At 45.2% G+C, this 24,679-nt stretch overlaps 1 protein-coding gene across 2 annotated transcripts in view; it reads left to right on the top strand.

Annotated features, from left to right (window-relative positions):
* Window positions 1–4,497: 4,497 nt before the first annotated feature.
* The window catches only part of FGF12 (fibroblast growth factor 12), a 227,701-nt gene continuing 207,519 nt past the window's right edge, over window positions 4,498–24,679 (top strand). The window contains exons 1-2 of one of the 2 annotated variants that reach the window (XM_056358896.1): window positions 4,498–4,628; window positions 4,740–4,888. In XM_056358896.1, the coding sequence (XP_056214871.1) occupies window positions 4,876–4,888 (13 nt within the window). In that variant the 5' untranslated portion in view covers window positions 4,498–4,628; window positions 4,740–4,875. Of the gene's footprint in view, window positions 4,629–4,739; window positions 4,889–8,336; window positions 8,436–24,679 lie in introns of those variants that run through there. The other variant, XM_056358897.1, reaches the window with a different exon arrangement.

The raw sequence follows: 24,679 nt of genomic DNA, 5'->3' as shown, positions 1-24,679 counted from the left end.
TGTTCTTTACTTTTTCAGTAGTGTTAGAGGTCCTTCCTGCTGCTGCTGTGTCATGGCCTACTTTCTTGGAACCTGCTGCTTTGGCTTGTGCTTATCTGAGCACAGCTCATGGCACGTGGACATCTTCTAGCATGGTGTGGTACAGAGCTGTTTTGTTTTCTGTCCTAAAGAAATCTGTTCTGCTGGCTAACAATGGCAGTTAGCTAACGATGCCAATTTGGAGAATAGATGCTTTGGAGTCCAAAAAAAGGACTTCCAGAAGCACTTGGCTGAGTCCTGCTCCCCATTGCAGCTGGTTTCAAGCTTAGACCCACACTGAACATCAAGGTTCATAGTTATTTCCTTCCCCTTGGTCAGAACCCAGTGCAACTCCTTTTTGATTGAGCTGTTCATTGTTGTTAAGGAACACCGTCTTTAAGCTCTGGGCAGGACAAGTGCCTGTCTGCTGCCTGCAGTGAGAGCAGCTCTCTCTAGCTGGGAAGTCTGGTCTGGGTGCTGAAGCTCCGAACGGGCTGACACCTTGGTACCTAGATTCACACTCCCTTGAAATCAAAGAACCACCAAAGCTGGCTTGTGGCCAGTTTCGTGCCGAGCTTGGTACAGAAGCCGGGTCCCTTGGCACTTGAGATTGTGCCTCTGTGCCTGATGCCATTTTGGATGGTCACCACCAGAAACCGGGGCTGAGCAGATGAAATACCATCACTGATCTGCTTCCTCCTGGCACATCCAGCCTCACGCAGACATGGCAGTGTGTGTGTGGCTACATGCACGACCTTGCAGGCTGGCTGGTGATTCTGCCCTCATGAATGGAGGTTTCCTCTAGACAAGGAGGCACTGTGCCAGGGTAGCAGATGGGCAGGAGCAGGAGCAGCAGCAGCTGGGAGACCATGTATGAACATCATGTGGGCTTACTGTCTGCAACAATGCCAAAATGGCCACTTGGCTTTTACATGCCTGTGCTTGGGGTTGCTCCTAAGCCAGCCGCTTCCAGAGGTGAGATGCGGGAAGGTGGCAGGCAGCACCGACTGCCACAGGTGCTGGGCTCTGCCCAGCATCCACCATCAATGGGAGAACCAGCAGGTTCCTCAGGGACTGGAGGCCTGGGTAATATTTCTACCTCTGGAGCACCATGTGAGAGCAGCCAGACCGAGCACTTGCTGTTCCCTCTCGTTTGTACAGGCTGAGCTCCTCTCTGCCAAGCAGAGACCTTACCTCCCTGCATGCTATCCCAGTACTGCTGGGGCGAGGGAGCAGCTCTGTAGACCGCTCTTGACCAAAGCGCATTGGTCTGGTGGGGCGGGCAGGTCTCCAGTAGTGTGTGCTGGGCAAAAGTCCTGCTGATCAAACAGTGCAGGTGGCCCTGAAGAAGCTCTGTATTGGCAGCCCCACACAGACAACTCAGGACTAATATCAAGGGTGAATAATTCTGCCTTTCCCAAATAGTAATCCCTGTGCCATGACAGGAGCCAAGGACATACTGAAGCATTATGAAGAGGAGGGTCTGCACAGGGTGGCTTATGCCTGAACTGAGCCACCTTCTTATTTGTACCATGATATCGGCTCACTTTGAGAGCTTGAACATGTGAGGAAAACAGCTGGCAAGCGAGGGAAGCACCCCTGGCAGCCATGTGGTACAGGAGAGTGGTGCTTGAGAAGCTCTCCTTCCACTTTGGCTCAAAATGTGTGGATGGGAAGGAGTCCGGGCTTAGCACATCTGCATCTCTCAAGTGCTGCAATGCTTTGTCTCTCTGTGGTTTTGAGAACAACTTGATGCACTACTGAGATGTCACTAATGTGTGTATCTTCGTTTGATGCTTGTTATTTGCAAAGCCACGGTAGACACAGATCTGACTTTCCTGAGGAGAACCAGTGATTACCTCAAGCTGGTCCAGCTTGTTTGATACTCTAATGCAGGATTCATGGTTGAAATCTAGAGTAAAGCACAGCCCGTATTATATTCCTTTCTACTGAGAAGTAGTTTGAAAGGTGGCCTGTAAATGGCAAGGGAGGGGAAAATACCCACTGGATTTGTTCCCTTGAGTTTGCTTCTTTGTATTGAGGAGAGAAGCCTTGAAGAGGCTTTGTCTGTGTTCTGCATCAGGAGGGCCTTCTCTCTTCAAGCTGCCTTTTTATTTTAAGAACATGTTACCTCAAAGGCTTTGTGATGGTTTCATGACCTGGAATGGAACTTGTGATGTCCCACATGTGACCCAGAAAGACATCTGATAAACTGTGATTGAAAATGAGTGTGTGGATTGGTGGGTTTGGGTGTTTTGCTTGAACTATGCACCTACCTGCTGTTACCTCAAAGGAAGAAATGCTTAAGAGCTCAAAAGCAAACCAAAAATCAACAGAAATGTTTGTTTTGCCTTACTCCCCAAGGGCAACCCTCTGAACTCCTAATTCACGTACTTCTCCATTGAAGAGAATCTGCATAAAGAAAAGCTCTAGAAGAAAGCAGCCTACCTCTGCAAATGGAGAGCATGTTGTGCCTGTCCCTTTCAGGACACTGGAAAAATATATTTCCTATGTTTGGGAAAGTTGGTTTTCACGTATTCCCATGGCAGTGGGGCTCAGCCTGATGCTTGCAGCTAGGAACTGTCTCCCAGATTTTTCTGTGAAGCTGAATTATTGATGGCTTTTAGCTTTGCAGGGAGCACACAGCTTTGAAAGGAGTCTCTTGGTCCCTTGGTCTGATACTACAAATGGTGCTTCAGATTATGTTCTTAGTAACTAGCCTGGACGTACCTTAAAAGCTAGGGTGTTTCTTTGCCCTCGCTTCCTCCTGTTGAAAATTGTTCTTGAACTTGGATGCCAGGAACCTTAACGTCCTCTGGGAGTTTGTCTGGTTTTAACCTGTGGGAGTTGATAACTTGAGTCCTGGAGTTTTAAAAGAACTGGCTGAGGAGTTATTGAGCACTCTGGTGTGTATTCTGATTGCATTTTGGACCATTAGTAAGGACTAATAGACCTTGAAAGAGTTATTGTTCCTTTGCTTTTCCAAAGTAGCACACAGGTTGGCCCTGGAAGCATAGTCTGGTCACTTTGGCATTGATGGTGGATAAAGACATAGCAATGGGGAAATAGGATCCCACCAGTCAATGAAAGAAACTGAAGAAACAATAGAAATTTACTTCAACCTTTGGTCAAGTCATAAAGTCTAAGTCTGCTTTGTCAGTTCTTTTATAGTGCATTTTGAGTCAAAGCTCACCTATAGAACCTGAACGTTCAGTCTGGAAATAAAATGAAAGTAATGTTATTCTTTGTGATAGCATACGATTTATTAACTGGCTCCTACAAGTTTACTGTGTGAACTTTATGTGACGGGTCTTCATCCAGCTGGGCTGTTTCTAGTTCATTTTCAGGGGCATGTTCTTGCACTAAGACACCATCTCTAACTGAAGTACCCTGCCAGCTGGTGGGGTGGTAGCTGAGATGGGAGCAAGCGGTGTTCAGAGCTGCCTGGACAGCGTACGCAGGTGGGATTGTGGACACCATGTTCTCCTCCATAAAGAGTCCAGGGTTCTGCTCTGGGACAGGTAAAGCCTCTAGGCAGTGTCTGCAGGATGGGTTGCAGTGACTGGTTTGCCGGTACTGGGCTGTAGATGAGAAGGAGAATGTAAACACCAGGATGTATAAGGAAACAGCAGGAGAGAGGAATTGCTGCTCCTGTGTTTAGGAACTTATGCAGTGCTGGAGCCATCTCTCCTCTGCGTGTGCAGCTCCCAGCACAGTGGATGCCTTGAGCAGTTTTTTCAGTAACACTAATCATAAAATAAGCACAGAGCTGGGTTTTACCATACCCGTTGCACCAAAGCTGAAAAATCTGGAAAAACTTAAGAGCTACTGGAATAATTCTGGTGTGGAGAAACTTCCTTACCAGGGATGAACTTAAGGAGTCCAATCCATGTTCTCTGAAGAAGCGACTTGATCCCGCACCCGGCTGTGAATGTTTTTTCAACTTCTCACGAGCAGGAGAGTGCTTATCTTATTAAGCCAAGGGAGAAACAAAATCCAGGGGCTGGATGCAAAAGCAGAGAAGCACAAACTAGCCGTGAGGCGGATGTTTTATGAATCAGCATAATTAATCTTGAAAAAACACAGCCAGGGAAGGCCTGAACCTGAGACCGGGCATCTGGGAAGAGAACCTCTCCATGTCTGCAGGTGCTGTGGGCTCAGCGGCACAGGCAGGCTGGGGCGAGCGCGGTGGTCCCCTGACCCCGCCGGTTTGAGGGAAGTGGTCCGGGGGGCTGGCGGCGCACCCACCACCTGGGGCAGCGGCCCCGGTGCCTGCAGCAGCCGTGCCGCACAGATGCCGCCCCCGGGTCGTGCCCGCCTGGGGAAGGGGCGCCCCGGCGGGGCTCCCGCAACGGGCCGGCGGGTGCTGGCGCCCGCGTTGCGTAACGCGACGGGCCGGGCGGCGGGGCGAGGGGCCGGGGCGTGCGGCCGCTCCCCGTGCGCGCCCCGCGGAGCCCGCAGCAGGGGGCCCGGCGGTGCCGCGGTGCGGGCCGCGGAGGCGGGGCGCGGGCGGGGCGCGCATGCGGGCGGTGCCAGGCAGCGCGGCGGGCCGCGGAGCCACTCGCCCCCGCAGCACCGCTCCGCCAGGGACAGCTCCCGCCGGCGCCCAGGTAACGCGCTCCCCCCGCGGCCGCGCTCCGCTCCGCGCCGCTTCCCCCGTGGCGGGGGTGCGGGGGGCCCGGCGGCTCACGCCGTCTCCCCCGCCGCTTGCTTGCTTGCAGCTCCGAGGCTGTGTCGGCGCCGTCCCCACCGCGGAGCAGGCAGCGGCGGCCGGCTCTGCCCGCCGGGCTCTCGGGGCTTTCGGCTGAGGAGGGAGCGCGTCTTCCGGCAACTTCCCGGCGCCCGCAAGGCTCCGCGATGGAAGGGAAAGGTGGGTCGGGGCGCGGGGGGGGGGCGGCGGAAGGACCGCAGTGGCCGGGCCGGGAGCGCGGCACGGGGCCGGGAGCAGCCGTGCCGTGCCGTGCCGTGCCGCTGTGGTAGGTACATTGCAGCACCGGCAGGGAAGCGGGCTCGGGGAGGCGCTGCCCTTCCCACGCCAGCGGGTGGTATTCGGCCGGTGGCGTAGCGGAGTGTGGCGAAGGGTGGTGGTTTGGGCTGTGTGTTTGTGGTCCCTTTTTTTTTTTTTTTATAATTTATTTATTTCCCTTTAGGGTGAGACAGATGTTAGTTGGTGATTTGTTTTCTTAATGCTAAGGATTTGCATAATAAATATGAGGTCTGTCCCATGTTTTTTTCAGTCAGTCAGCAATGGGGAGGTTTTTAAGAGATGAAAAGCATTTCGTGATTAGAATGGTGGGGTTTTTTTTAAAAAAAAAAATCAGTTTTTTTTTCTGAAACGAGAAGAACAGGGCTGTAGAGCTCTGCCCTCATTACGTTGCATATTTAACACATCAGAACATCCTAATAGATTGGGGCAAATGCAACGAGTATTGTGCTATTGAACTGTCCACCCCAGAAAGGCACGCAATATTTAATGATTTTCCCTCTATCTCGTATGTTTGCATACGAAGAGATGTAGAGCTCACCCAAATATATCCCTTCGTGTTGGGCATGTATATTTTGTTTCCATACATAGCTATGTAGTCCTGCCCGCTTATTTACTTATCTACCTCTACCGTTGCATCAGACATCACACATTCAACTGGTACATGAACTCAAAATCTCTGTGTGTTAATTGCCAAGCAAGTATTGATGGTAAGTCAGCCCATGCAGAGGGAAGGCTAGTTGCTGTTGCCATTCCCACCTAACCCTAGCTGCCAGCTCTCCTGTATAACACAAAACTGGTGGCTGTTTAATTGATAGAGATCAAGGCAGTGGGAGAATATGGACTATATTAATTCAAGGAAAATGACGGTGGACTTGTATAACACAATACTACATACCTTCCAGGGAGTTGAGCAAGCTATATTTAAACCTCAGGTTTATTTTTGTAACTGTCTTGTCAATCAGGGCTATAGTTCTCCTGTGTGGGAATATCTGATTATATGCTGATTAAGGAAGGAAGCTATTTCAATCATATGGAGGCAGTATGTCCTATAAAGTACAGATTCTTGTGGGCAGTGATCAATAGCATTAACAGGGTTTGAGGACAGGTAAGTACCTCTTTTAAGAAAGTTCACCTGCAAAGACTTGACTTGGGTGAGAAGCTTACAGCAGTCACGTTAGCATCACTGTTTTTCTTGATTATCCACACTGTTTTCACAGTTAACCTGAGACGGGACACCTTTACTTTTTTGGATGCCCTACTGGTACATGACTTGATGCGAAACAAATAGACTGTGACTTTCGTATAACACGTTATGTGCCTTGTCATGCACTACACAAGCAGGCAAAAAGCTCTGTGGAACTTATGATGGAGCTCGTGTAGCTGGGGTTGGGCAGGGGGCAGAAAGGTAACATCTGCAGTAAAATGAAAGAAAAAGGGTCCAGCTAGCTGGTGGCAGAAGCACCACCTGAGAGTGCATCACCTGATTACTATCTTGTGAAAACAGATAGTGGCTGTTACGGTGCAGTCACTGCCTGAGTTGGCGATGAGCAGCTGAACAAGGCAGCCTTTTGGGCTACTGGTACTTGTGTTCATTAGTTGCGAGATGGGCTGCACAGCAGCCTGTGTTCCCAGGCTCTTGGCTTTGGCAAAAAGGTTATTAGGGGTGAGACAACGCCAAGAGTCACTACACTGTAATCTTTGGGGAAAAGAAAATAATAAAATAAATCTCAGCAGTTTGCTCTTACCAGAGATTTTCCTTGATGAGGTGGAGGTGGGGAACAAATACTCCCTGGGTTTCCTCTACCTGTGCAGAAAAAAGGGATGTTTAGAGCAAACCCAGCAGAAATCAAGGCACCAGAACGGGACAGCTCCAAAGTAGAGATGACCTTAAAGGCAATAGACAAGCAACTTTGGCATCTCAATGGGAGAACTAGAAGGCAGAAGTCTGCTCACAGCAGGAATCCAGTTGTGTTGGCACTGAAGTAATCCTTGAAACTCGCTTAGTGTTGGAGTAGCTTGAGAAGGCCTATGATGTGCAGATCTAATGGACTGATTCTGTGTACGCATATAGCAAGGCACAATGCAGGATGTCTCCCCAGAGGGCAGGTATGGGCCAGCCTAAGCCCTTCACATCTTCAGCTTTTATGATTAATCCTAGATGGACTTGCAACTGCATTGCCTTACTGAGGACTTGTTTACATTTTATTTTCATTACTAACCAAGCCTCTGCATTGCAAGTCCTGTTTTATGAGACTGCTGCTTGTAGACAGTGTTTCACTGAAGTCATCACTTGCTTTTGAAATGCTTCCTCCTGCAGCCCTTCTCCCACCCCTCCAGTCTTCCTTGGTGCAAATCTTAGAACATTTCAAACTCAGCGTTATGCAGATACTGGGGAAGAGTGTGTGCTATATTAAGCAACATAAAGTCTGTTTAAGAAAACCTACCTTCTGGTCCCTGAATTCAGCTGTTCCTGGTGACTGCTGTGGACTTTTCTGCCTAGGATTTGCCATCCCAGGACGACTTAGTTGTCTGAATGTGGCTGGTGCTGATGCTTTACAAAGCTTACAGTCCTCTGTTAAAAAAATAAAAAAAATAATTGCTGAAGACTTATCTCAAGTGCTGCTCAGAGCAGCCATAGCTGATTGCACTGATTGGACTCATTCATGAGAATGAAAGGACATATCCTAGTTTTTGTGCAGTGGGGTGCAGGACTAAAGACTTTACTCTTGTTAGGACTATTGCAGTAAGAGTGCAAGCACGAGGGTCCTGGTGTGGGCTGAGGAGGAGGCGGTGCCTTCTTCCAACAGTCAAACCTGGCTAGACATGAACATCTTTCTTCCTGACTCCAAGAAGATAAATAATAGTAGCAGCACTTTATGGAGCTGCAATGTTACCAACACATCTTGGTGATCTAAAAGTAACATTTGGCCTCATCTAACTTACAGCTTCTTTGACTGACTTTGCACATTCACTGCCTCCAAACCTTTTGCAGCAGTGAGACGCTTAAAAGTTGTAGCTACTCCCAAAGCCCATTAGGCAATGGAGGAAGGGAGGGCGTTGTGGGTGAGGACTGCTTTGCATCTGCTACCTGATCCCTGTTTTCTGAATCTCACCACTACAGCAGTTCTGTAGGCTGCAGCAGTAAGCGATACCACACCAGGCATCCCAGAAGCTGGGCTTTGCCAAAGCTAACAATAGTTAATGTGGAGGTTAAAGGATACTTGGTCACTTGCCAGATTCTTCAGTTACAGTTAGACGCTTAGCAGGGGATGGAACGTCACACAGTGATGTTCAGACTCGGAGGCTAGGAAAGAAATCAACCAAGCAAGAGGCAAGCTGCACAGTGTGGAATGTATCCCTGGGCTTCTGGATGGAGCGGAGAGGGACTGCAGGTTAGCCTTGCTGCAGGGAGAGCTCCCTTCCTCCGAAGGTGCTATACTCTTTTCTGTAATCCTGAAGACACAGGGAAATCTCTTTTTGGCAGTGAGGAATATTACTACTGTTTTGTCTGAGGTGGAGATTGGGATGTGACTGGATGTGTCAATGTTCCATGGGGGGGCAGGGCCATGCTGCCTACTGGGCTCTTCTGCAAGGGCCCAGCCAGTTCTTGGTGCTCTGCTCTCCCTGGAGGTCAGTGCTGGGCGCTGGTGGCCCTGGTGAGGTTTCATCACCTGGGTGCAGGGCAGGCTCCTGACAGCACAGGATGCGTGCTGTTAGCTCAGAAACACAGCAGGGCTTGTCTACTGGGACAGCGAAGCTAAAGCATGTTGTTGGCTACCCCACTGAGATCTGGAGGTGTTCTTGTCAGTCCTCTGAGCCATGGTCCCGCTCTATTGGATAGCAGTGTCAGGTTGGAAAGACATCTTCTGTGCGGTGGGTCTTCCCTCAGGAACATCATCCTCGTGCTCAGAAGGCTGCGTGGTAGAAGCCTTACAGCTCTTCTGCTGGACAGTCCCAAAGCATCAGTGCTTTGAGGAGATGAATGCAGAGAACATCTCTGCAGAGTGACTGTCCCAGGCAGGTGCTGCCACGGTAGTGCTATCTGAGTCATGTTTTCTTTCCAGTCACAAAGGCTGGGAGCAGGCTTTTTGCTTCTGCAGAAAAGCCATGGTGCTGTCATTCACCGACATGCAATGTTCAGGTCTTTAAATGGGCTCCTGTAAAACAGCAGTAAGATCCAGATTACTTAGGGCACAGGGTTGCCCTTCCTGGGACTAGCAAACGGGTCTGAGCTCTTTGCATTTTACTGTCTTGTGGATATGTGGATGGCCAAGGTGGTTTGATCCATCTCTCCCTGCCAGAGCTGCCCTGAAACTTCCTTGGCCAGACCCAGCACCCTGGGCCAGCTTTCCCTGCGCAGCTGTCTGCGTGCTATGTTTGTAAAGGACAGGATCTTCACCTTGAACCTGTGATCAAAACCCAACAAGAGCTGATGAATGTTAGGATTGTGGACGGGCTTTGTGGACAAGGTGAGAGAAGGTGGCAAGTGAGAACACGCAGTTCTGGAGATTGCTGTGCACTGTCCCACCTTCATGGCTTTCTTCAATGATCAAAGGAAAGATCTTAGTGATCCCAGCTGTATCTTGTGTTCTGAAGCTCTTTGGGATGCTCATGTCAAAACCTTCCTCATCATGCATCTTCCTGACACGTTGTGCATTTTAGAGGTGAGTGCAGCACATATTGTTGAAGATGTGTGTTTAAGTAATGCAGATTGATTTGGAAAAGACTGGGTTGCACAAGTCATCCTGGTTACTTCTTTGTAATGTAAGCCAAGTAGTGGCACGGTTACTTTTCTTATGAAACTGTTCCCTTTTTTTGGGGAATGCTTGCATCTCTCTCAAGGTGGTCAGAGGCTTCTCTGAGCAGCTCACTTTCCATAGAGGAGGTAGCTGCATGCTCTCTGTCTTTCACAGTGATGTGCAGTGTGAGATACAGGACGTGTTACTGAAGCCAGCATTCTCAAACTGGCTGCCTGAAGTTTGACTCAGGGAAGCACATTTGGGGATGTAAATAAATGGCCTGACTTTTCTAGTATCTCCCTCATGCCCTAGGCTATGCATCTCTGTATAGGTACCAGTTTTCTATATAGCAGGGGAACACTTCGGCTGCCTGACCCCTCAGCACCTTATCCCTGAGGCTGGACTGGGGTACTGCGCGGGTTGCTTTGTCCTGTGCCTCAGACACAGCCTCCACTGAAAGATGCAGGAAGGGGAGCGTAAGGCACTAAGCTAGCACTGCATGCATTCTTTAATGTATTTCAGAAAGCAAATGAAAGTCTGTTTCTCTTACATTAGAAATCACATTAAAATTAAAACAAATACGACTGTGTTCTGGGAGGGCTCAAAGATGGTAAGAGTTCAGGTTGCTGTGTGGGACTAGCAAATAAGCAAACCTGTGCTGCCACCAACAAGAGCAGGTAACGGTCTAATACCTTTATTAAAATTAGTTGGTAGCTGCTGAAATACCAGAGGCATCCATCTTCAGGTTCTGGATGGGAGAATGACCCAAGCCTATCTGATGCTGGAGGTTGTAGACACGGTACCCAGGAAAGTGTCTGTGCTCTAATGGACCTCATGATGAGGACGGAAAAGTGGCCGTGCTCATATTCCTTCCTACCTACAAACTTACCACATTACTAAAAAAAGGGGGAAAGAGGACCCTAGTAACAGGCTTGAATGTTATAGAAGTGGGGGGAAGATTTAGTAATCTGGTTATTAACAAAATGCAGCAGACAAATTCCTCCACCCCACATCCACAAGTTACATGGGAGCTGTGGAGGTTGCATTTAATCTGAATAAAATTCTGGAGTAATTTAAGATTATTTAATGCATTTTCTAACATACCATTTATATGTCTAATGGCTGGAAACATAATCTGTGGATACTTTGAGTAATGACCTGCATACAGCTGTTTCATCCTTAGTTTATCAGGGTCCAGAAAATTCAAAAGATGAACTTGATTTTTTCAAAGCATTTTTTTTCAAAAGGCTTAGCTTACTGCAAGATTTTTCTTATCTGCTCTTATCTTTCCTTATCTATTCAGCTGTTCAAATCCTGTCTTAATTGCATTCATTTCTAATGTGCCATATAAAACTTGATATGCAAAAGCTAGTTATTTAAGGAGAATTGCAGAAACTATTTTTGTCTGTGTCTTCTGACCTATAAATGAGATAACATGATTATTTTTTACATGCAAAGCTTTGTGTTTATTAGCATGGTAAAAAGTAATTTGACAATGAAAAATATTCCTGATGGGCATAAATAATGAATGTTTTCACTCGACATATAAAGATTTTAATAACGCTGGTACACTAAAATGATTGAAGAGTTTACTATTTTCCTGTCAGTGATACAAGGACGTTCCCTTTTTCTGTAGCTCCTATATCCCTGCTTTTTTGAAGTGTTCTTTATACTCAATAAGAGTACAAATCATCACGCTAATTCATTGAGTTTCTTCTCCCAGGTCCCAGATTTGGATGAACCTTATGATTTGATGCTTATGCAGGATACACATTGAAAGCTACGGCTTTTTTCTTCAGATTGAATTAAACTGGTTATGGTGTCGTCATGTTTCAGTAGAGATCTTGTGGCTTGAGATGATGACCGCTCAATAGAGTGCGGGAGCAATACTGCAGCGTGCCTTGAGGCTCGTGGCCGAGGGAGGGCTGTGTATGCATCAGCCTGTGAACTTCCAGAAGTAAGGTGCTTTGCTTGCTATTTTTAATAGCAAGCGCACAGCAAGAAATCGGGGAAGTATGAAATAGCATTTCTAACTTGAAAGACACTTTTTTTTGATCTGTGCTCCTTCTGCTTGTGTTTCACCCCTCTTTTGGAAGCTGGTTTGGACTGGCTTTACCTACCATCAGCCTTTAATAGGTAACGTTAACTTACTGAACTCAGCTGCTTGGAGGGTTTATGATGAAAAGCTGTAAAGTGGTGAATGTTGTGTTGGTATAATGAGGGAAATTTGCTTTGCTTCTCAGTCATTGAGAATGTATTATTAATGCAAAAACACTTTCCTTGAATTAAATGCTATCCTCAAAAGAGGCTGACAAGCAAGAAGACCTCTTGAGGAAGATTGAAGCCTGTCTGGTCGCGAAGTCTCATGCCATACTTATTTCAACATAAAGTGTTATTGCTGATTTTTTAATTTGTATTTTGCTCTCCAAGTACAGCCAGCCAAGGGTTGTTGGTAGGATGGGCATGCTCAAGTGTTGTGATAGTGTCTACTCAAGCAAATGTTGAACTAGAGACCTTGAGGTCTCTTCCAGCTGATGCTGGTGTCTGACATAACCCTGACAAGGAGCTTGAGCTCTAAATCTGGTTCTGAATTCTGTATCCTGCCTCTTCCTCCTCCCACTCACATTACTGGTCTTTACCTCCCTCTCATATCTGACTGTTTATCGTTACTTGAGGCATTGAGGAGGCTGGATCCAGATGTTGTGGCTGCAATTTGGCTGTGATTTTTTTTTTTTTTTTTTTGGGGGTGGGAGAGAATTACAGGTGTCTGTGCAGTATGAAAGATCAAACTTGTATGAAATTCAGAAGTGGAATAAACTTCTGCTTTGAAGGACAGCCCTTGGAGCTTCATCCTTTATTCATGTGCAGTCTGGAATGTCTATTTTGGGGAAAAGCTTTAGTGAGTTTAAAACCTGCCGGTCCTTCAGTTAAGAATATCTTGCAGCCGTGGCTTTAGAATGGTAAGAAACCAAACACAGAACACCAAAATATTCCAGATGTCCAGAATTACTGTTTCATCATAGGTGATATTATTTTGAGATTCAGGTTAGTTTTCTGAAACTTTGCCTAGGAAGAGACATACAGCTGGAATTCATTCTTTACTTAAGCACAAGCACACGCTGTGCTTGCTACGATGCAAGAGTATCCATTTCATTGCCACTTCAGAATAACCCCAAATTCAGTCTCTTACAGCATGTTGGAGCCACTAGCATTTAAGTGACAGGGAAACAGCAGTCATGTCCACAAAATGAGCAAAAATGTAGAATCCAGCACGTTCTAGTATATGGAGGCTAAAAATTAATTGTACATAAAGGAAGACTTGGATTTGCTAATTTGACACTAACAAGCCATTGCAGCATAACTGAGTTGACAGCAGAATAAGCTTCCTCAGCAAGACCTGCTTTCTATAATATTTCCAGCTTATTTGATCTCTTTGAAGGCTGAATCTGAGCTTTTCAAATGTTTTCTAGCCTTAAATTCATATTCCCTTTTAGTATTGACCAGCCCTTCTGGTATTCTGAGACTGACTTAACCAGTATCATACATTGTCAAATAATTGCATTGTCGAAGCCAGCTGTTAATATTCAAACTTTTTATTCCTATCGGTTTGTCCCAATGGAGAAATTACATGCTGCAAGTTGTAGCCATTTTGTTGCCATATGAGAAATGAGGGAGAAATCAGCAGAGAAGTTTAAAAATCACTGTCCCGAGTCGTCTTTTCCAGTCAAGATTTTAAATAAAGTGTGTGGAGCTACTCTGGATTTGCACTTGTGTAGGTAAATGCATCATCTGGTCAGTAGGCAAAGGCCAGGTCTCTAATGCCTTACCTCCCTGAAAACACAATGGAAATAATACTGATTATATGGTGTAAGACCTACTTAAATGCTTCTAGACCTTAATTATTGCTACTTAAAAAAGTAGTAAAGGTTTAAAGAAGTCATTTTATATTGGTTTGAGGGGATTTTAAAATAACAAACAGTTAACAGCTTAATTACCTTTTACTTCTTGCCACTTTGAAAGCAGTTTATTGGTACAAATTACATAGCTTTGAGGCTTTTGTTAGCAACTGTGCTATATAGTATCTTCAGAAGTCAGATTATCCACCCCACCTTAAAAATGACTATTAATTACACTTATAACAGGTGGCTCTGTGCTAAGACATGTTTCTGCCATTACTACTGAACATAGTACCAGATATCTAGAATCACCTGTCAGTTTTATTTGCATAATTCATCTCTCTGTAACCTGCATTTCAGGCTTTGCTTCCTAAACTGTATTTATAGTGCATTCACCTCCCAAAAAAATCAACATCCAGGAACAGTAAGACTTTGTTGTTGTGTTTTAATTTAGTTTGGTTTTTTTTTTTTTTTTAAAAAAAAGAAGCTAGGGTTGAATTTTCTACCTCCTTTGATTAGAAGGTTCCCAGAAACAGTGAGGACAAGCCTGGCATACTGAAGCAATGCAAGTGTGCAGCCACGGGTAATAAATAGAGACAAAGAACACAATGTGTTTAAAATCTTAACTATTTATAGTAAGAAATAACTGAGTTTGATTATATTGTCCTTTCAGTGGCATCACCCTAAGGTTGACGATGGCAGAACTGAGTGTAGAATTTAGCCCTGTGTTCTGCTGTCTGTGAAACTGAGAACAAGGTATTGAGGCCGATGCTGAGCTTTGCATGCATGGGGATCTTCTGTGCAAGCAGTGCTCTGTGCTGCGCAAGTCAGTTGAACGGTAGGAATTTTTGGATTGATGGCCTGTTATAGACACACTGCTATACATATGAAAACACAGGCAGTTACTTTTTTATTTAAAGGATTTCAGGAACAGTGAGTCCAGAAAAGTCTTGCTGAATCCCAGCACTGATAAAGCGAGCATCACCACCACTTAAATGAGTTTATGCTCATGTGGAGCATGAGTTTGTATTTGGTAATCTCAAAGGCAAGGCTGGTGTACAGCCACCTTACTGTTCTTGTCTTGCTGAAGTCGTCTTTATCACCCAGAAGCTGCACAGCAATTTGGTCATCCAAACCAAACAGTGCGTCCTGAATGCAGGTTTCCATCTCATCTTGAAAGTGGTGGTGGTGGGCTGTTGGCTTGGAGAATATTAGGAAAGACCATGGAGGTGGACATGTCCCACTCCTGGCCCTCCCCTGTACCTTATTATCAATTCTGTAAGTTGGACTTTGGCCTGAAGCCTGGCTGGGGCACCCAGGAGGTGTTTGGTGCTTTGCTGTTCTTTCTGGGTCCTCAGATGTGTAAAGGCTTTGTCTTCTGCAGTTTTCCTGCCTGTGGGCCATCCCTCTTCTTAGTGTCAGGGGCTTCTCTTCAGCCTTAGGGGCAGTCAGCAGCCTAGCAATAGACAATATGTGACACTTCTGGGCTGTCCTCTGCTTGTCAGGAACACAGAAGTAAGAGTCTACCTCTTCTTCCTCCTGTTTGCAAAGGAGCTACCTAAAAATCAGGTCTCCTATGTTGTAGAAAATCCCATTTCCTGAAGTTTCTGTGCTGAATCAGATTGAATCCAATACTTTTCTTACCATTCAGGCCAGTCAAGGGCTTCCTGAACTCTGCAGTTACTGGTGGCTCCTGCCTTGGATCCGTGAGAGTTTATCAATGCCTGCGGTATTATGAACAGTACAACCAAGACTAAAGACTCATGTTTTTCAGCTAAACAATTTTACTGTGTGCTGTTTTTGTAAGGAGGTATCGCTATAGCCAACTCTTACTGATCTCTGAGGGACTGTGGATTTCATGGGATGCTTTTAAGACCTTTCCAGATGCAGGTACATATGGATCGTAAAGCTTTATCATTGTTTTTAGTTCTTGTATTATTTCTCTAATCAACCTTATAGCTCTTCTGTCTGTTGAAGTATGGAGCAAAATGATTGTTCCCAGCTTTCCATTTTAACTTCCTCTGTAGAAGAGAAATAGCGCTGTTTGCCAGCAAAGGACAGCCATATAGCCAGGAAAGCCTGTATATTCTTCTTCAAAAATACTGAATTTCAGTCCTACGTAAAATGTTTTAGTTTGAAATTGTTTTTAAATTATTTTCTTTGGGGAAAAAAATTCTAGAACAAATCTAATTTTAAACAGAACAAAAAGTGATGCTTCATTTAAAACTTTATATTTTTCATTGGAATTTCCTGGGGCAGAACTGGTCATGAAATTGTGTGTTACAACTGACTGCTTCAGGTATTTCTATGCAGAAAATGTCAGCTGCAAGTATTCTGCCCACACTTTGCCCATGGTTACTGGCTCAAATGCATTGCAAGGCTGTGTGAAATTTAGTTCCATGAAGATGGCTGATCTGGCCTCACCTGGGTGGAATATCTTGTACCTTTACTAAAAAAGCATCACTCATAGTGTTGTCTTGGTTTGTAAACTATGTGGTTATCACCCCATGTGCCTGAATAGCCCCAGTTGGCACCAGTAACTATGAACTATATATATTTATAGTGATGCTGCAGGGTACCAGAAATAGTGACCAAGGTGGCTATTGGCCAATGGCTGCTGAATGCCCTGAGTCTAATGAATTCAAAAGCTCACATACCCTCCTTGAGGGAAAAATGCAATCAGATTGTCTCTAATTATGATCCCAGGTGATGATAGAGCAATCCAGAAATAGCAAAGCATGGGCAGTCAACTCCCTTGATATAAGACAAACCTGGATGGGTTTGGTATTGGATCCTTCTTTTTCACTGAGAGACCTGTTGGACTGTTGGTCCTGTTCCTGGAGGGGCTAGTTACAGCTACATGAGGCAATAAATCAGCTTTTCCTCTGGAAAAGAAACCCCTTGGCGCTCTGCTCAGGCCCTGCTGGCAAAAATGTGTGGGGATGGAGAGCCAGTTTCACACAGCTGTGCCAAGTTCAAGACACCAGCTTGTAAATCACCTGGGTTCAACCCCTTATCTCGGTACTCTAGGATGGGAGAAGGGCTACAGAAGCCTCTGGTTAATGGAGTTACTGTGCATGGGGAGTGTATGTCAGTATGGCTCTGTACTTTGTTAAATGGGGGTTGGCTGGTGCCTGGACAGTACATGTTTGTGTATGCTCTGGGGCTGGGTGCCTTCATTACCTTATGTAGGAGTTGTATTAGGAACCCAATTAGTTTTAGTGTCTTACCCTGAGACATTGTTTGGGTAGCATTTGCTGTTTGCGATCGGTTGGATCCAGATCTCGGCGTTGTGGTGTTGGCCAGAGAGCCTGGGGGCTTTGGAAGGTCTGGTTGGTGATAAGGCAGTGCATGATACAGAGCAGCAGGGTTTCAAGGTTAAATCCTGCCTCTGACTTTCCACGTGTTGAAATCGCTTTTAAACCCTGTCTGTGCTGCTGAATGAACGTGTTTTGTTTTACTCCTCCTAATCCAAAAGGTTTTGAGCCATTTCACTGCTAAAGCATCTGTTTACCTGTAGCCTAGTGGGGTGCTGTTAGTGTCCCTCTTCCTTTTTCTGAAGTTCATATCTCAAAGGTGCTCTCTGAAACATCTCAGATGAGTTTGATTGGAGACATTCATCCCATGCCAATTGCCATCATGACTAGCAAAGTCAAAGTTTACCAGTTATTTTTAGTTGATGGATCCTCATAGTTTTTCAGCACTTTGGCAACAAAGCAAGCAGCAGCGTTTAATAATGGAAGGTAAGAGCATAGCGTCAGGTCTGGAGGCACGCATTCATGCTGCAGCACCCTAAATGATGGACAAAGATTATGGAAGGATGAGAGAACATCTGATCTGTTTGGCAGGATGGACAAGGGCATTAGGTTCTGTTCTGTTTCATCTTGGGTGTTTTGTTTTGTTTTTTTCTTCCAGGTGACCACTGTTGTACCATGTTGCTTTGTTCTGTGTTTTTTCCTCTTGGGTGCTGTCAGGCCTGTGTGTTTAGGCAGTAGTCTGGTATGGTAGCGTCCCTCCTGTGTGTCAAAGGCCCTACCCTTGTCCTTAGTAAAGATGATGATGCAGAAAGCCCTGGAAGAACTAGAGGTCTGAGAACTATTTCTGTACACGTTCCGTATCCTATAGACTGATCTGTGTGCTGTATTCCAGAGGGACATCCTTACAAAGACAAAGATGAAGGGACTGAAGTAGAAGACTACATAACTGTCACTGTTTTGTTACAATTGCCAATCTGATGCTGCATGACATCTTCGTCTCATCCTGTGCTGTCAGCTCCGGACCTGCTTTACAATCTCATGTTTGTTGGGATGGCAGAAGATTGGGAGCCCATAACTGCTTTATAGCTGGTTTGCTGTGAGGCTCAGCAGATGGAAACTACCTTGAATGGTAAATGAAGTCACAAGTGCATGTGATCGAATGCCAGTGTGCATCGCTGCCCTCTTTACGTTTTGTACTGCATATGCAGCATTTCTATTAGCTGTAACTGAAGGACTTGTTCATCTGTTTGCACCACTTTGGGGATACACAGGACTTCTATTTCCTGATATTTTTTTCTACTGATAAGGCCCGATCAATACACACTTTCTGGTGGCATCTAAATCCTTCAGCATAAGAGACATTTAACTTAAATGAAACATCTTGTACTTTCAAATATCAGAGAATCTTTATAGAGCTATGAAAAAGTTATGAACCTCACATGTAATCTCTTAATTTTAAAATCTACAGGTGTTCTATAAAGTTATTTAGTAACCTTATTTTAAGGTTAAAATAGTGTAGCTGGTTTGGGCTAATAATCTGTAAAGTTTCCATGCACAGTAAATCTCATTTTCCATGCAGAAAAAGATCTTCCAAGACAAATATTTGTGGTAATATAGAAAAGAACATGGAGAAAATTTTCTTTGTGTAATTGTTTCCTTTCTTTTCCTTATGGATCTTGGCTGGAGGAAGTTACCCAGGGCTGTGTGTGGATGTGTGGACCTCTAACAGGTGGCTAGTTTAATCACCTTTCTACAAGGCGGGGATTGGGAATTTTGAATTATAGGGATTATGAGAATTGTGCTGCTTTTAATGTTTGAAGTCTCTCAGGTAGTAGTTGGCTTGGTTTTGTGGGTGGTGGATGCATTTAGGACTGTTCCAGAGAGACCGATGTGTCCGTCTCGCCAAACCCTACCAGGGCCACAGGACTGGTTAGAGATACTTGTGTAGAAGTGTGCATCCATCGTTGAGGAGCCAGGGAGCCAAGTCAATAAGCGTCGGTATCAGTGGGTACTTCTCCTGTATTTGCTTTGTCACGTTCTCTTTGACTTCTGCTCTCATACCTGTTCTGGTACACCTCCCTCTGCCACTCAGTAGAACTGGCGTATCTCAGGTCAACATCTCAGGCTCTTATGCATCTGTATTTATGCTGCTGGTGCCTAAGCAAAGATGCCTGTAACGTTCTATACTTGACACTGTCTGAATAATGTAGCCAGTTCACCAGTACAGGGTAGAGCCCCAGGAAATCAAAATATTTTTCTGAAAATGTTCCATTTTATTCTTCTGCAAAGCCCAGCCAGGAACAAGCAGTGTCAGCTTCAACAGTAATGTTAGAGCACTTCTGGGGCAGTGTGGCTCACCATGCGTATTCAGCAACTGTTCCAGCAGTCAATTAGAAATAGTGGCAAAGACAAAGCCTTCCAGGCTTTTTGGAAGACCCATCTCCTGGAAAGTTCAAGTGTTTCAATATTAGCTTTTGCCCAGACTAAGAAAAAAAGGAATAGGTAATTTGTAGGACATGGAAGAAGTCAGTTCAGCAGTGTTGGACTGCATTGTTCTGATACTTCTGTTCAAAACCAACTCAACATCTCAAGGATGTTCAGGTGACACGTGTTCATATAACATTTAATGTTTTGTCAAAAGAGCCCAAAAGCTTTGTTCTCATTGACTTCAGTATTTTCTCCTAATGACACATGGCTTCTGGAGCAGAGTCTGGCAGCTGGACTCCACTCTTTCCTCCCCTTAGATCAGTCTGCATGATGAAACTCCAGCCTTTGTAACGTATGACACTACTTTGTATACCTCTTTGTATTCATTGTTATCAGTGCTACAAAAAGGAAGCCAATAGATTTATTGGTGTTACAAAAGAAAATGAGGCACAGAGCAGAAACGAGTTGTTCAAGGTCACCCTCTAAAGTGCAGGAAGAACTGTCATTCTAGCACAGTTAACAATAAAACACCTTTTCCATGATACTGTGAGCTAGAACATCAGAAAATTCATATCCTTAAGGAAAGACAGGAAGACTTCTTATAATGTGGAAGATACAGTTCTCCAGAGACTTCCCATCAATAAGAGAATGGGGGTATGTCAACAAATTTGAAGCAATGTGTTAGTAGGGAGAGGTAGCTGGGTTTATTAAAACTGTTGTTCAACTCTTTTTGGTTAGTTGAACATGGCAGAACATTCTTATTTAACCCTATATGATACTTCAGTGTAGTTACCCTGATGAGACTGTCTCAGTGTTGGAAAATGTTAGTTTTTTTCTTGCAGTGTGTGTGAAATCTAAAAGACAGTTCTCAATGGTGGTAATGAAGGAAGCATGGGGGCATGTTGAGAAAGCATCTGTGGACCTGATTCATAAGCAGATGATTACTCTCTGAGTGAGGATGATATTGTTGCCCTCCTTTGGCACAAAGAAATGGTAGGAAGCTCAGCTTAGAACAGTAAGTCAGCACTTAAGTATTTATGCCCACTTCTAGCACTCTACGATTCCTCAGGTCTAGCAGCTTTGAGGAAATGCGATGTTTCCTGCTATTGACTCAGATATTTAAATATCCCTGTGTATACATATAGAGTTTAGAGGATGCAGTTCTTAATCTTAAATGAAGGTTTGTGTGGAGTTAAGAGAAAGCTGGGTCTCTAAGGTGTTTGCTTCCTTCCTCCACCTGCCAGCATCCTGACTATCCTCACAGGAGTACCGTGGCCCTTATAAACCACACAAACCCAGTGCCCTACCTGCAAAGCTTCTGAGTGCCTCCAAGCATCAGTCTCCCTGAAGGAATAACACTGACACAGAAGAGCAGTGTGCTGACGACAGAGCGATGCCTTTGTTTGGGGTGGTGAGGGTGGGGTTGTGCTCTTGGAGGCATAACCCAGCCTTTGTATTGCAACTTCAAAAACAAGTTACCTGCTGGAAAATCAGGGAGTCCAGGGTACAGTTACATAATGCAGACTTAAATGTGTATTTTTCCCAGAGATGGGTGTGAGCGGCTCAGTGATCTAGAGGTGAGTGTATGTTCTTTAGGATGTGTCTTTCAGTAGGTAGGACCTGGGGTCTCGAGAAATTAATAGAAATGGAAGCATACCAAAGTATCTATATGTAGGTGACAATGCTGTCTGCTATGGTAAAGGATAGATCAAAATATAGCATTTATTTCTGTAGCCTACGCGTATAAGGATATACTTTGTGAAAAGGGAATACAGCTTTTCTGGTCCCCCAGGTTTTTTTGAAGTGTAGCAATTTAGTAATTTGTTAGAAAGCCTAGACCTCCTCCATGCAGAAAATAACAGATACAGCTGGGTGGTTTTGGTTTTTGCTTTTACTCTAAATTCAAACTTCACTCTTAGTGGTTCAGTGTCTCATGGTTGATTGCTCTGTGTGGAAGATGAATATTTCTCAAAGACCTATGCACTGCTGTCTAATCTTTGCTCGGATACTATTGGAAAACAACAAACAAATTGGAAGACACTTCTCAGCACTTAAAGAAAAAGGCTTGAGATAAGTACTGTTTTATAGTGTGTGCCTTCCTCAAAAAACTATGTATGCCAGAAGAAATGATTTGTTAAGCTTGTGTAAATCTGTCCTGCTGGCTGGTCATCTTCAGGCATTGCACTCAGCTGTCTGGCTGTTTCTTGTTTAAGTCCAGAAAACCTGGTTGAGTGTTAAACTTCACCTGGAAACTAGTCAGAAGCTCAGGGTGGAAATGAGTATTTTTTTAGTTCCCTGCACGAACTGTTGCTTGGTAGGTTGGCAGGACCGTAGAGTATTGGTTTAAGCCCTGGATGCTTTCTTTGTAGCAGTAGCTTAAAACCAAAGAGTAGCAACTCTGAGTGTGGGTGGTGGTCCTTGCTTCACAGGGATGGGTGAAAACAAGCAGGTTTCTCCTGGGCTACAAACTGAGCTGCCTGAGTCAGTGCAGAGCTCCAGAGTGCTCCTGCTGCTGCAGAACTAGTCATACATATTACATGGTCTCAAAGCTGGTGCCATGTCATTTTTTATTTTTTTTTTCCCAGGCCTGTGTCTGCCTTTTTGCAGCCCAGAGTCTTGTGGAACAGTGGTCTGTAGTCAGCTGCTGTGGAGGTGTATTGTGCTGTGGCAGCACTCTGTTGCTCCTGGGAGCACCTGGTTGGCAGCCTCCTCCAGCAAAGGCTGGAGTGTGCAGATGGAGATGGGGTGCTGGCTGGGTTTTGGGGTTGTTTGGCTCTTGGTTTTGGTTGGGTGAGAGCTGGATCTAGGCCCATGCTGTGGAGGGCTTGCCTCCTCCCAGGTCTGCAGTCCTGGTGGGACAAACTGTGGCAGCTGTGTAGAGCAGTGGGAGAAAAGCTACCACAATTGTCGGTGCTGTGACGTGTGTGGTGCTACAGTGGAGTCCTGCATCCATTGCTGTTTTGCTCTGTGCCAGCACTACTTCCAGAAAGCTATTTAACCATCTAGGGGCTGCCTTAATCTCCTGCCCCATGTGAACCACAGAAAAGAGGGTGCCAGCACTTCCAGCTGCTGAGCACCAGCATTACAGATTAGCTTGCCTTTGCATTTCATCCTTGTGCTTATTTTTGAGTATGAAACACTACATATAGCTATTTATAGATTTGCCAAGTCTTTTCTGAAGTTCAACCAATGAGACATTGATAGACATTTCTGTCGTCAAGAAATCCCTTCCTCTGTTGGTTACTAAGGTTTATTAATTTATTTTGGACCACTGCTTATAAGCGTATTCCATGGAAGGATTATATTGAGAAGTATCTGATAGATCTGGAGGTTCTCTACTTTCAGTCTTTGCATAGTCATTTGGGGAAACTAGTATGACAACCCCAAACTTCACTCATTTGTAGGCCATCCTGCTCGTGGCATGCCAGGCAGTCGCAGGGATGCCCAGTGGGATGGGGACATGGACATTTGATATCCCTATCTGTCCAGTCCAAGACAGTTTCTTTCCAACTTGGGCTTTGTCAAAGTGCAGGAACACCTTGGCTTGTTTGGGGAGAGCCAGAGCCTTTTGGATGTGCAGAGGGACCTGGAAGTTACTGACTGAAACCAAGCTGAGTTGAGGGTTGTAAGCAGTAGGAGAAGAGACGTTTCCTTTTAGTGAGAACCTGCAGCCCCTTGCAGAGCAGCAGGGCTCACAAGGTCTCTGTGCTCCTGGCTTTCCTTCTCTACCTCTGCCTAAGGGAAGAAAAGAAACTCCAGCAGATGCATCTGAGTGTCCTGAGGCGTTTCCAGTGATCTGTTGTTAAAATGTACTTGGGTTTGAATGTGCAGAGGAGAGGAGTCAAGGTTTGGTTGCAAGGGGCAGGAATTGCTGCACTTTTTTTTTTTCAGTTGCAGGGATTTGAGGGCGAGAAGGTCAAGCAGATGAGACTTAATGGTACACAAGTCATTGCAGTTATTGGTAGGCTGGACAAATTAAAAAACCCCCACCCATGTGTTTGATGCCGTGCAGCTTGAGCAGCTCATGAGTTCCTCTCAGATGTGTTTGGCCAGCAGAGTTTTAGCCATGACTTTTTATTAATAATGAGGTACTAGAGAAAGAACAGGGTCAGATCCCTACCCTGGTTTGGTATTGCCCAAGTCCTGTGTGCATACATCTCAAATCCTTCTCAGGTGCCTTAGACGAGCTAAATAAATAATGTATAGCCTTGAGGAAGTAGTGCTAATTGTTTAGGAATAATCCTTGCTAAGGCAAATATATTTTAAGTAGAGTCTCAAATGTCTGCCTCAGCAAGCAACTTGCCTAAGACACCTTGATGGGCAGGTGCTGAGCTCCACTAATTCTTTTGTGTATGTATGATGAGACTGCTTAGGTCTGCAATATATGGTAGGGTGTGGCTAAAGAAGTTACAAAATCGTTGTTTGTCTTACAGAATATGGATCTGTGAAAGCCTGTTTTCCAGCTGTGCATTTTGGAGAAGTTTTAATGTGGATCTGAACACTGTCTTGGTATTGTACATGTGTACTCTTTTGTACTACTACAGATTCTCATTTGCAAAATAAATTTGTGTCCCATGGGTGATTCTGTGGAAAGACAAGTTATCCCTGAGTGGTCAAAACCAGGTAAAGGTGTACTGAAATAGGAGAAATCTGTCATCCTTTCTTGGATGTTTCTGAGTCTCTTCCCCTCAAACCTCATTTTGTGCTCTTCTAGAAAGTCCCAGGGACTAGGGTACAGTATTATTGATGGTGACAGCTTGGCTCTTTTCAGAAGAAAGGAAAATAATATTTTAATTGATCTGTTAATTGCAGATTGGCGTCAGACACTGTCTGTGGAGAAAGTAATTGGCTTATCTCTATCTGATTCCATATTGAACAAGTGTCTTTGCTCCAGCATTCGTTAGCTGCGGGTACCCCCGTGCTATTGCAATGAGGCGGTGGCCTTGGGGAAGGAAACGAGCTGGGAGGGGCGTGTGGCAGCACCCATTGCTGATGGAGTACGGGGTACCTGTCCTGGCAAGGGGGGGTGGGCTTCAGTCGTGACTAGCTGCTGCTTGGACAGGCTGGGCCAGCACAGGATTCACACATTCCCAAGGTGTTTAGAGGAGCTTGATTACCCAGGATAGGTGTTGCTAAGCCTGTGCAGCTCAGGTTTGAACAGCTGATGTCAGGACAGGCGGTCACTGTGCAGCTGTAGAAAGGGGAATATAGGAGAGGGATGGGGAAAGGTGATCAACTTATTCCCTGGTTTGAACTCCCAAAATAACCCTGAAATCTATTATATTTTGTTCTGAAAGGATATTCTCCTTGCCTGGGAATTAACACGGCTGTGATGCTATTCCAGCACCTTAAGTG

This window comes from Falco biarmicus, chromosome 13 (assembly GCF_023638135.1).
Source record: "Falco biarmicus isolate bFalBia1 chromosome 13, bFalBia1.pri, whole genome shotgun sequence".
In the NCBI taxonomy this organism is placed as follows: domain Eukaryota; kingdom Metazoa; phylum Chordata; class Aves; order Falconiformes; family Falconidae; genus Falco; species Falco biarmicus.
Note: the sequence above shows the minus strand (reverse complement) of the source record. Positions and strands in the feature narration are given on the sequence as shown.